General features: G+C 40.0%; 1 protein-coding gene across 2 annotated transcripts; it reads left to right on the forward strand.

Moving 5' to 3' along the window:
- The first annotated feature begins 316 nt into the window (after positions 1-316).
- On the forward strand, positions 317-11,692 carry MS4A6A (membrane spanning 4-domains A6A). Of its 2 annotated transcripts, XM_002709187.6 has the most exons (7): positions 317-438; positions 1,641-1,803; positions 3,622-3,756; positions 5,977-6,033; positions 7,772-7,975; positions 10,238-10,339; positions 11,118-11,692. In XM_002709187.6, the coding sequence occupies exons 2-7, from the start codon at positions 1,657-1,659 to the stop codon at positions 11,208-11,210; spliced, it is 738 nt and encodes a 245-aa protein (XP_002709233.3). In that variant the 5' UTR covers positions 317-438; positions 1,641-1,656; the 3' UTR covers positions 11,211-11,692. The 2 variants fall into 2 exon arrangements, with proteins under 2 accessions (XP_002709233.3, XP_089164663.1); XM_089308537.1 differs by lacking the exons at positions 317-438; positions 1,641-1,803 and adding an exon at positions 2,423-2,522.
- The last annotated feature ends 294 nt before the right edge of the window (positions 11,693-11,986 follow it).

An 11,986-nucleotide genomic window follows, 5' to 3' on the forward strand; every position in this document is an offset into this window, starting at 1 on the left:
GCCTTTTATAAGCATTTTTTCTTGTCTTTATAACAATTCCCATAGTAGGTGTTGTTCCCCCATCACAGGGATTGGCAATGGAGGCTCTGAAGGCAATAGACTTGCCTAGTAGCGTGGACCTGGTCAATACTGGGGTGGCACAATTCAACAGAAGGCTCCTTGACTCCCCCACTCTAGCATGAGGTGGTTCTGCTGGTGTTTTTTCTGAAGATGCTAGAGGTTTACAAAAAAGGAAGTGGAGCACATTTCACAAATCTGCAGTCCGTAAGTATCACATCCTGTGTGGTGGTAAACACTGGACTCAGGAAGAGCCAGTGATTTTCGAAAGATGAAGACAAGTAGGAACTATTGACAAGGCTGCCTGAAAACTCAGAGCTAAAACCTCCTGGGAGTTTCCGAGAGCTCAACTGGAACCAACGGGCTAGTCCACGGGGACAGGTAGGCAATGCTGAAAGACCTCTCAGTTCACCTACTCCTTGCTGGGACCCCATTAGAGGTGGAATTTGCCTTGAGATACTTTAGCAAATATCAGAGACACTAGAGTATTTTGCAAATCGAATGGACAAAGGCAGAAACTGTTTCTGCTGTTTTCTAAGTGTGCCATCTCAATGAAACACTTCTCTAAGGCCACCATGTAATGAATGGGAGCAGAGCTCTTGTCTCTAAATGCTCACAGGCCATTTGCAAGCTGGAGAACCCATGGGCCAAGAATGAGGCCGTGAAGAGATCAAGCTGAACTTAGCAATTCAGTATCACAGGCAGCTTGGTCTTCACAACTCCTAAGTTCATGTGCCAGGCATTGAACTCAGGTGTTATGACTCCAGTCTTGTTCTCATACCACTGCCTGTAGCTGCTTTTCCAGACCAAATCAGCTCAGACCCAGGTGGCTATCATGAGGTGGCAAGTAGGAAGAGGGCGCATAATCTAGAGAAATGTGCAAGACATTGAACCCCAGTGACAGCTGGGGTTCAGTCGTGGTTCTGTACCTTCCCAGCTCTGAGAATGCAGCTGAGCAATAATAATAACTGCGAATACTTCCTCAGCATTAACTTGGTGCCACAAATATATGAATAAAGGAATTCTATTAATGGTTAACTTTCTTATTCTGAACTTCCTTCACTACCATATGTTTGGACTAAGTAACTAACATGCAGATATATAAGGACTAAAAGCACTGAGGATAGTGTCTGGTGAAATATGATAAAGCGATCTAGAATTTGTGATAAATATTATTACTAGACAAAATCTGAGAAAGACAGAACCTAAGTAGAAAATAGGTTGGCAAACATAACTCTGATCATATCTTAATTGTGGGTACAAGTCATCAAATATATGCCAGTGCATTTGTAGTAGCACTGGGGGAAAGGGAGATTGCAACACGTAAGTTTTGTGTCTCTGAATACTGAGACCACTCAAGATTCGTGCTGATCAATGTGTTGCTCTGATGTGCAATCAATGGACTATGTCAAATACTATGGGACCATTCTCATGAAATCGGAGTTCTCCAGTTTTCACTGTTGAAGACCTCCATTTCCCTTTCCTGAAGGACAAGTCTGGGCTGAGGGACAGATACTCACGGTGTGGGAGCCTGAACCCGGGAGCAGCACACATTCGCAGAGATGCATGTCTTTCTTTTGCAGCATTGGGAGCATCAGCATGATTCCACAGCCCACGACCAAGGAGTCTGTAGTCGTGCTCACAGCGAGTGGCATCAACTTTCCCCAAACAGAGAAACCCAAACCCACCAACCAGAGGCAGGACAGCCTGAAGCACTATCTAAAATCAGAAGTCAAAGTTACTGGGGTAAATCTAGTTCAGATCTTTCTGGAGTGGGATGGAGGGCAAAGTAAAGAGACCATTTATGTCTTGAGATTGCATATCCTTTGTAGCTATGGAGAGCTTTGAGTGTGCCCGAGGGTGTCCAGGCTGATTTTCAGCCCAAAGAGCCATTTACAACTATCCCCAGGCCTTTTCCATAAGAAAGGGAATAAAAATATTTTCTTAATATTCTGAATAGGAGTAATTGAATATTTTTTGCTTTTATATTTTTGCAATACAGTACCTCTTCATACTTCCTTTCACAAAAATAATGGTGGCAAACAATTATATACTTTATATACATTTTTGTATGTGCTCACCAATAGTGAGCTGAATAATCTGTGTTGAATTTGCAAATAGAATTCTTCCCTCCCCGCAAATTAGAGGAAAAACAAACTCCATTCCCCTCCTTTCTCCTTCCCTTTCACGAACAATGTGATATTTACATTTTGTTTGCATCCTTTCTCCCATCCAGGATTTATTTTTTAAATTGTTTTATTTCTATAGAGGGAAGAAATTTCATGTATTTTATATATACACTTTTAAGAGCATAAGGATACTTCCCACCCTACCCTCACTCACTCACTCTATCCTCCCTCCTCAAGGTGGAAAATAAAGATTTCTGGTTTCTCCTATTCAAGTACTAACCAGGCCCGACCCTGCTTAGCTTCCAAGATCAGATGGGATTGGACACATTCAGGATGGTATGACCGTAGATTAGATCTCTGGTTTCTAGAGTTTCTGCACTAGCATGATCTGAGGCGAGGCACTCCTTTTGACTTTTGACTCACTTTGGTTTTTTGGGGGGTTTTTTGGTTTTTTTTTTTTGTTTGGTTGGTTTTTTTTTTTTTTTTTTTTTTTTTTTTTTTTTTTTTTTGATAGGCAAAGTTAGTGAGAGAGAGACAGAGAGAAAGGTCTTCCTTTTCCTTTGGTTCACTCCCCAAATGGTCGCTATAGCCAGCGCGCTGCGCCGATCCGAAGCCAAGAGCCAGGTGCTTCCTCCTTGTCTCTCATGTGGGTGCAGGGCCCAAGCACTTGGGCCATCCTCCACTGCCTTCCTGGGCCACAGCAGAGAGCTGGCCTGGAAGAAGAGCAACCAGGACAGAATCCAGCGCCCCAACCGGGACTAGAACCCGGTGTGCCGCCACCGCAGGTGGAGGATTAGCCTAGTGAGCGCTGGCTTTTGACTCCCTTTGACTGTCTAGTGGGACTAATGACCTTTTCTCAAATATATAAGCACATGGGTTCCTATGACACTCACATGACATAGATTTAGAAAACTGCTTCTTAAATATCAGTAGAGCTATGTGGACATCAGGACAAAAAACCTCAGACCACAAAGGCCAAATTGCTGGTCTGAGGAGCAGGCTTCATGTGATTGTGTTCAATGGGTTTTGGGGGGAGGGACTTTCACACTGCCAGTACTCAAGAGAGTACAAGAGCTTTCAGATGTCCCCTATCCCTATAGAGGCAGAAGAGTTACCAGTCATGGAATCAGAGAGCTGGGAAAGCAGATCCCAGCACTCACCATGAATTGGAAGCAGGGGTCATGTATAGACCAGGTATTGAGGGACAGGAACACCTGAAGGCTCAGTGATACTTCCATATGGCCCAACACATTGATTTTCTGTGGCAGACAACATCCTCTGCAAATCGTCTTTTTACTCAGAGCTTTTACAGTGCCTCTGTCCTCATTGGGCTCTTGCTCAAGACATTAATGCATGACCAGCACAGGAGAAATGAAAATGACTTATTGTTACCAATGCTGGTTTTCATCTGAGAACTCCATTCCTTTTTCAACAGGCTATCCAGATCCTGAGTGGAGTGATGGTGTTGAGCTTGGGGATCATTTTGGCATCAGCTTCCTTCTCTCAACATTTTACCTCAGTGTTTTCTATCCTGTTGAAGTCTGGCTACCCATTCATAGGAGCCTTATGTGTAAGTAGAGCTCCTGAGCAGGGCCAAATGGGGTGGAGAGATGGCAAGATGCCAGGGGTTAGTACTCACCACTTGCCATTTCCCTACTTTTCTGTCTGCCAAGCCCAAGGAGTTGTAGTAGCACTTGTTCTCCTGTGTGTGTAATACAAGGAAGCATTGAGTGAGTAGGCGGACAACAGTGGCCTGATTATAGATGCATTTCTGATCTAGCTCAAATAAACATTTATTTTGAAGATTGCCTTATTTTTCATCATCTGAAGGTTGGTAGCGTCTCTCCAGGTTTATGCAAAAAAATCCATGAAGTGGAGTGAAGTTAGGAAAGGTTTATCTATACAGTGAAATGAGCACCAATGCAGAACATCGCTCAGTCACAGACAAACCACACAGATGCACATGGGAACTGTGGCGGCAGAAGCGCTTTCATCCCTGAGCTCTCTGAAGACGTTTTTGGCTGTGTTAATGTTTCCCAGGGCAGACTCAGAAGATGCCTGTGATTCAGAGGTAGCATAGAAACATCTCTGGAACAGCTCCAGGCTTGGAGTGTCGAGAGGACTGTGTGGTACTATTTTCAGAGAAGAACTTTCTTCTACATTGAAGGGAGTCTTTCTCATAGTTCTTTTTCCCATTAGCTTCCACAACTCAGTAGTTCTCATTTACCTTTCCTACATTTTTTATGCCTGCAGAGGTCTACTTTTTTTTTTTTTAACTTGGCTCATTTTTATTCTTCTATTAACCAAAGTCAGAATTTTATTTGCATTTCAACTTTTTTTTTTCCAAAATGCCCTTTATCTTTTGAAAGACCCCATCAAGGAGTCTACCTTACATTTTGGTCCTCCTGTCTTCTTAGGCTCCTCTAGTTTTCCTGAGACTTTCTTTGTCCATGACTTTGACAGTTTTTACTAGACTGGCCACAATTTTTGTAGAATGTTCCTAAATCTGAGTTTTTCTCATGTTTAAACTGAGTGATGAAGTTTTATGTGAAGGTGACAAAGGTGAGCTGACGTTCTCACCAGGTCATATGAAGGGTACCGACTGTCAACATTATTTGCCATTAATGAATTTAACATTGATTGTGTGGCTGAGGTGGAGTTTTTAAGGCTATTCCAAATGTAAAACTACTTTTTTCTCCCCTATTTCTATACTGTACTCTTTGGAAGTAGGTCATTGAGTGCACTCAACATTTGGAGAGGTATATAGTCTTAAAAAAAAAAAAACAACTCAGCATCTATTTATATAGAAAAATTACTTAACACTGGGACCACTGGAACCACTACTTTTCTTCTAGTTCTTTTTTTCTTTTGCAGAGAATCTTCCATTACTCACCTGATCCAAATCTGCTAGACTGCAAATAATTCAAAGAGGAAAGGGAATTTCTATGATTTTCTGAACAGTCTTGAAGCCTTCCTGCCATCCAACCTCAACCTTCCTTTTGTTCATATTTTAATTTGCAGTTACAAACTTAAAATACAGATCTCTGTTTCCCCATGTCTATTCCTATTCCTATTTTTTCTTTTAATGAAGAATTTACACCAATCCTTTTCGAATCCTGCAAAAAATTAAAGCTGAGTGAATATTTACACTCATTTTAGGAACCTAGTATTACCCTGATTAAAAAAAAAAACACAAAGAATGATAGTACAAGATAAAAAACAATAGGTCACAGTCTCCAAGAATGCAAGAATGTAAATGCAAAATTCTTCGACAACAACAAACTAGCATATGAAACTCAACAACACATTAAAAAGATCATGCACCATGACCAAGTGGTATTTATCCCAAGAATGCATGTACGTTTCAATTCATATAAACCAATAAATGCAATACACCATATCAACTAAATAAAGGACAAAATCACATGACAATATGCCATTCTTTTCTTATTGTGTATCATTGTGTTCATGTCCTTATCTAGAGAACATGGGACTCCAAGACTTTTCCTTCTTAAGACACAAACAGAACCAAAAATCTTTGCAGGGTTTCAAGGTCCTCATTTTGTATAATGGGATAGGTTCCTGGTCATATGACCCTTTTCTTGTGCTTTCTGAGTGCTCATATTTGAACAAAAGGGATTAATTAATGTACTTACATAAATCGTACATCATTGGTAAATTGCTCTCCAGGGCTTTTCTCATGGGATTTTTCACAAACATTGTGGTAGTAACGTGGTAGCTACTCTGCAGATACAAACTGACCTGACAATATTTTGTCTTTTCTGAGTAGTTTATCCTCTCTGGCATCCTATCAATCATCACAGAGAAAAGGTCGACAAAATCTTTGGTGAGTATGAGAATCATAACACACAACCTGATGGATCATATTAAGGTTTAGAGAAAACTTATTCAGGATGAAAATGTCTACTTTGAAACCTGGAAACTAAGTTCCAGAGCAATTAGTTTATTTAGAGTTGGAAGCTGTGCCTAGATCTTCTATATCGTTGTCCAGTGCTTATTCCTGCAACCACTATCCACTAAACCAGCATCTGCACTCAGGGTGTTATGTTACACTCTGGAGCAGTGCTCAGGAGACTCATACCAAAGTTATGATTACTTGTGATGTTTTATCTTAGTAACTACTTTCAGATTCATAGCTTCAATGGGGAAGAAATTGACAGTGGTGGCGGTGTATTTATTATGGATATACTGTATAAGCCCATGTGTCAAAACTCTTGAGAAAGCACAGTCAAAATGCTGTGCATGTAAAGAAGTGTCTCCCACTCTTATCCATACCACCTGAAGTTAGTACTTTGTTGAGTTCTAAATTGTCATTAATCCTTTATATTGGCTAAGAAACCAAATTTATCCACTTTTAATGCTTTCCAGGAAAGCTAGAATTGAAAGTGGCAGAGAGAAGGAAACTGAATTACAGGTTGAAACTTTTCTAACCTGTAATGATTCACTAAATGTAGTGAATTCACTAAATTCACTCGATCCCACATCCTCTTGGGGTTGATATAGGAGATGATGTGATGGAATTCCATACAACACATTAACACAGAAGCTCAATTTGGAATCTCTGACTACACGAATCTCCCCAGAGCAGCAAGGAAGAGAGAAAGAAGAGTGCTCAGGACAATGCCAATATCTCTCTTTCTTTCATTAGAATTTAGAATTTGATCATTGTAATTCACAACTGGGCCCTAGACCACTAGATCATTTTTGATATTCAGTAGGTCTTCCTGTGACGGTTGAAATGCACTGAATCTGTGCTATCCAATATGTTAACTGTGGGTAGCAATTGATAACTTTAAATGTTGCCAGTGAAATTGAGAAAGGGAATTTTAAATTTCATTTAATCTTTCTTCATATGTAAGTCATCCATGTGGCTGGTGATAACCACAGTACAAAATTGTATACTCTCTATATTAACTCCATAATAAGAGAAAACACATCTGATTTTGTCTTTCTAGATCTGCCATATCTCCCTCAACACAGTGATCTCCAATTACATCCATTCTGTTGCAGATGTCAGAATTTCATTATTTTTTATAACTGAGAAATATTCCATCGTGTACATATATCACATTTGCTTTATCCAATCATCAGTTGAAGGACATCTAGGATGAAAGGCATGATTTTGAAATAGATCATGTATAAGGAACAGCAAACCACTTCCCCTGCCTCTTCTGTATACCTGATGCCCCCAGGACATGTTCCTGAGCAGGTTGGAGGGACTGGTGCTACCTTTACTTTTGTTCACACCCTCCTTGATCTGGCCAGCTTAACCTCACGAGGCCCTGCTGTCAGCCCAGGGTAAAGCAGTTAGGAGAAAAGCATTCTCTTTTACACTACTACACCAGCCCTACCTGGTGGTGGAAGGGAGACCATTTTATTCATTCATTGTTTCAAGATTAGTTTTCTAGGATCAGAGATTTTTCTAGACACCAGGAAGGGATACAGAAATAAGCAATGAATCCTACATTGCCGATGGGAGACAAATAAGATAACAAATTCTTGAAAGGCTAGCAAAGAGATATTTGCTTGTGAAGGAAGATCTTCACTCAACATTTCTTGTTCAGGTTCACAGCAGCCTGGCCATAAGCATCCTGAGCGTTCTGTCTGCTCTCCTGGGTTTCATCCTCCTCTTTATCAACCTGGCTGCTTTGAGTTCTGCTTCCCAGCAGTGCGAGGTGAACACGACAACTATACCAACCATGTATCCTGGTCTTCCTTATGCCTCATATGAAGAATGGGACTGCTATATGGCCAAGACAACTTTGACTGTAAGTATTTTTATTTTTCAATTAGTTTTTAACAAAGTCAATATAGTTCATAGTTACAATTCTAAGAATATAATGATATTCCCTTTTTCCCTCCCCCTCTATCCCTTCCACCCTCCATCCATCTCCTTTTCTCGGAAAATCTCTCTCTATTCTTTCCAGTTTTGGTATCAGGGAGAGGGCCAGGGTTATGCAAAGGAAAGGATACTTCTTTAGTGAGATTAAGAGGTTTTGTTATGTGATCATATACTAATACAAGTAGAGTGAAACTGAAGAATAAATGTCAAATAAGATTGATGACTACAAACAAAGCTTATCATTGGTAAAGTTTCTTAATCCAAATTTAGAAATATAAAATATGAGTTTGTCAAACTGAGAATCTTTATGCATGGAGTGATGAATTAGAAAGACAGATATAGAGGAAAGCGCCAGGCAATCGGGGGATGCCAGCACCTAAACCTGGTATGCACATGGTGGGAGGTTAAGTTGGCCTAGCAAATATCAGAAACAGCAGTGAGAAATAGGGTGCGAAAGCTTGGAGTTTGAAGGTAGGGAAGGGCTGTTCCTCTTTCTCATGATCATGAAAAAGAGTAGTTCTAATCAGGTGAGAAGGTGACATCATTTTTGCTTTTTGTTACAACTCAAAGAAGTGGAGTTTATTAAATTACGAGATTAGACATAGAGGGAAATGGAGAATGTTAACTTTGGATGACTGTAAGGGAACTTTTGGAAGATGGAAAGAAAGGGTCTGACAAAACAGTATGTCTTATGTTGGAGCATTCAGGAGTATCTGCATAGTCAGCAATGCACTGTAAGAAAAACAGGTAACATAACAATAAAGAGACTGCAGAATATTTATTTTCTGAAACTGCAAAAGTCAGATAAGCCAAAGATTCACCTGTAGGATGGTCACATAGAAAACTCTGGTCAAACTCATGCTTGCACTTCACTCCTTATGGAGTTGCCAACAGGTGCTTATCCCCGTTAAAGGTATTATAATGCAAAAAGTGCATGCAAATAAGTTGAGAGTAACTCATTCTCCTCTGGCACAGCCAAGCATGACCTTCAGAGAGAGGTTTATGAGGATTTTGTATAATAGATAAAGCATGAATTCAAAAAGGGATAACTTTACATTTGAAGGACAAAGACTTGTATTGATTTTGTTCCTGAGGTGATTTATAAGTAATGGAGAAAAGTTAATATCTTCTTTTTATATATAAAGAACCTAGACATTTCTTTATCTCCCTTTTCTGTCAGATGGCCACTTCTACATAAGTAATTTCTCAGAACAGAAATGGTAGAACTTGTCCTCTTGGTCGTGTGCCTTTTTTAATTGAGTCTGGGTTGTTAGCAACCTTAGCAATTTGCTACCTGGATGGCTTTTTCTAACTCTTAGCTACCACCAAAAACACACAAGAGAAAACATATAAAGGGGTTCCTGTGGTAAAGTGTGTCAATATAGAATTTTGACCTGCTCAGGAAAACCTCATTGATCCATACAAATCACTGAGAAGGAAATGGAATTATGCACACTTGATAAATGAGAAAAACGGAAGCTAGAGAAATAGAGATTCAGCCAGGTCCATGTGGCTACTAAGTGGTAAAAGTGAGGCTGCAGTGGGAGCTGTTGGTCCAGTCCCTGGGGCTATTCCCCACTCTGCTCTCTTCCGGAATAAACAATGTAATTAGAATTATCTATGTCCCTGACAGGTAATAAACAAATGCGTAAAATGGTTTGGTTGATTAGCTGCTCCTCATTGCTGCTTTCCTCTCAAGGAAATAAATGAGAAACAGGCAAAATAAGTGAACGTCTAGGCTTGGGAGGAGAAATTTTATCTTTAAGAGTGTTCTGGGCCGGCTCTGTGGTGCAGCAGGTTAATCCTCCGCCTGAGCGCTGGCATCCTGTATGGGTGCCGGTTCTAGTCCCAGCTGCCCCTCTTCCAATCCAACTCTCTGCTATGGTCTGGGAAATCAGTAGGCCCAGAAGAAGCTCCTGGATCCTGGCTTCGGATGGACGCAGCTCCTGCCTTTGCGGCCATCTGGGGAGTGAACCAACGGAAGGAAGACCTTTCTCTCTGTCTCTCCCTCTCACTGTCTGTAACTCTACCTCTCAAATAAATAAATCAAATCTTTAAAATAAAAAGATAGTGTTCTGAGTTCATTCTCTGTTGGTTGAAATGATCTTTCATTTCTATACCCAACTTGCAATCAGCATGAAGGCTTAGGCCAGCTCAAGACCCAACTCCTCTCTCTCCTGTGTTCCAGGGAGCTTTGTCTTTGATGCTGATTCACACCGTGCTGGAGTTGTTCCTCGCTGTGCTGGCTGCTGTGCTTTGGTGGAAACAAGCTCATTCTGACTTCCCTGGGGTGAGTCTGCTGGCTGGCCTCCTTGAATTTTGCCTGGGACATTTCTGGGATGCACTGGGCAGTATCACCAAGGGTGGTAGAAGGAACAGTCAGTCATTAAACACACTTGGGAGGTGGTTTGGACATTGATAGAAAACAGATTTGGAACTCGTGGCAAATGGGTAGCCAACCAGATGAGGAGTCACTGTATTTGAAGACACTTGAATCTGAGACATCAGTTGGTTCGGTTCTTCCATTTTGCAAATGAAGAAAATGCAGCACTAGTTAAGACAAATGCTTTTCCAGGCATTATACAATTGATTTGTGCCTGTGCTCAGGAGATTAGTATTTATTTGGCCCCCTCCTAAGCAAGGACACTTTCTACTATGGCCACTTGTATCTAACAATCTTAGCTTGGCAAAAGTCTTTGGCACATATGAATGATTCATTGACCACCTATGTTTGCTTTTCCCTTCTTCTGAGTGTAAAATTTCTTCTTTCCCAAAACATATTAAAAAAATATTGTTGAATCAAATTCCATGGGACACCATTATACCACTGTCCACACCACTATGAACTCATTTAACTGAATTAAGTCTTTGATTTAGTCAACTCTTTAGTTATAGAGAGGAGAATATGCCCTCGGCTGACGAATACCAATTGTTTTGGTGACTTAAAGATGTGCTATATTCATCTTGGAGTAGTAAGAATTCCTCCATAAGAGGAAATGACTTTGAGATAAACATGAAGTTGAACCTGTGTGAAATCTAAAGACCTTACATCTATTTTTTTCTTCTAGAGTGTGCTTTTCTTGCCTCAAAGTTACAAGAATAAATACATGTCCTCAAAAGTGGCTGGTGGATCTGGATATGAAGAACTGATGTCTTCTTAGGGAAAAAATAAGAAAGAAAATATTCCAGAAATTTGTCTTTCATGATAATACAGAAAATCTAACCACCACAGAAGAGAAAGTTTGAGTTCCCTAAAACATTGGCTTTTTATATAACAAGTATTAAAATATTTTTGAATATTAGCAATCTCTTGATTTTTCCGATACTGGCTTTAGCAAAAGCCCAGAGCTGTAAATTATCATGTACTGGAGTGGTCAAAGAGTCACATTCCTTCCTCAGAAAACTAGGCAGAATGGTGATTTAGTGGATCATGGTGAAGCAAAGGAAAAACTTTTTCTTGTACTCCTTAAATTTCAAATGAATTATTGATTTCTTTTGTTGTTCAGACTCTTCTAGTAGGCAAAATGCTTCATCACATGTATTTTTCTTATTAGTGTGTGGAAACAAGTTCTCTCTGATAAAATCTCAGGTGGCATAAAAGTAGTTGGTTTCAAAATAAAATCTTTATGCAATTGTTTGAGCATTTATTTTGTTATTTTCCTTTAAACACAGAGTAAGTCAACAATGATATATACAAATCTAAGTTTAAACTCTCTTTACTGTACACTAAATATCTAAAGAAAACAAGAACATGAGAGCTAACCAGGGATATTTAGTCATTATTAAGATACAATCAGTTCACACTTTCTTTATGACCCCAAAATAATAATGAACAATTGCATGACTGTAAATGTCAAACCTCAGCACACACATGCGTGCATGCACGCAAACACACACACACACACACACACACACATACACACACACACATCCTTGG

Source organism: Oryctolagus cuniculus, chromosome 1 (assembly GCF_051225735.1).
Source record: "Oryctolagus cuniculus isolate XC-2025 breed Fujian yellow rabbit chromosome 1, ASM5122573v1, whole genome shotgun sequence".
Lineage (NCBI taxonomy): Eukaryota > Metazoa > Chordata > Mammalia > Lagomorpha > Leporidae > Oryctolagus > Oryctolagus cuniculus.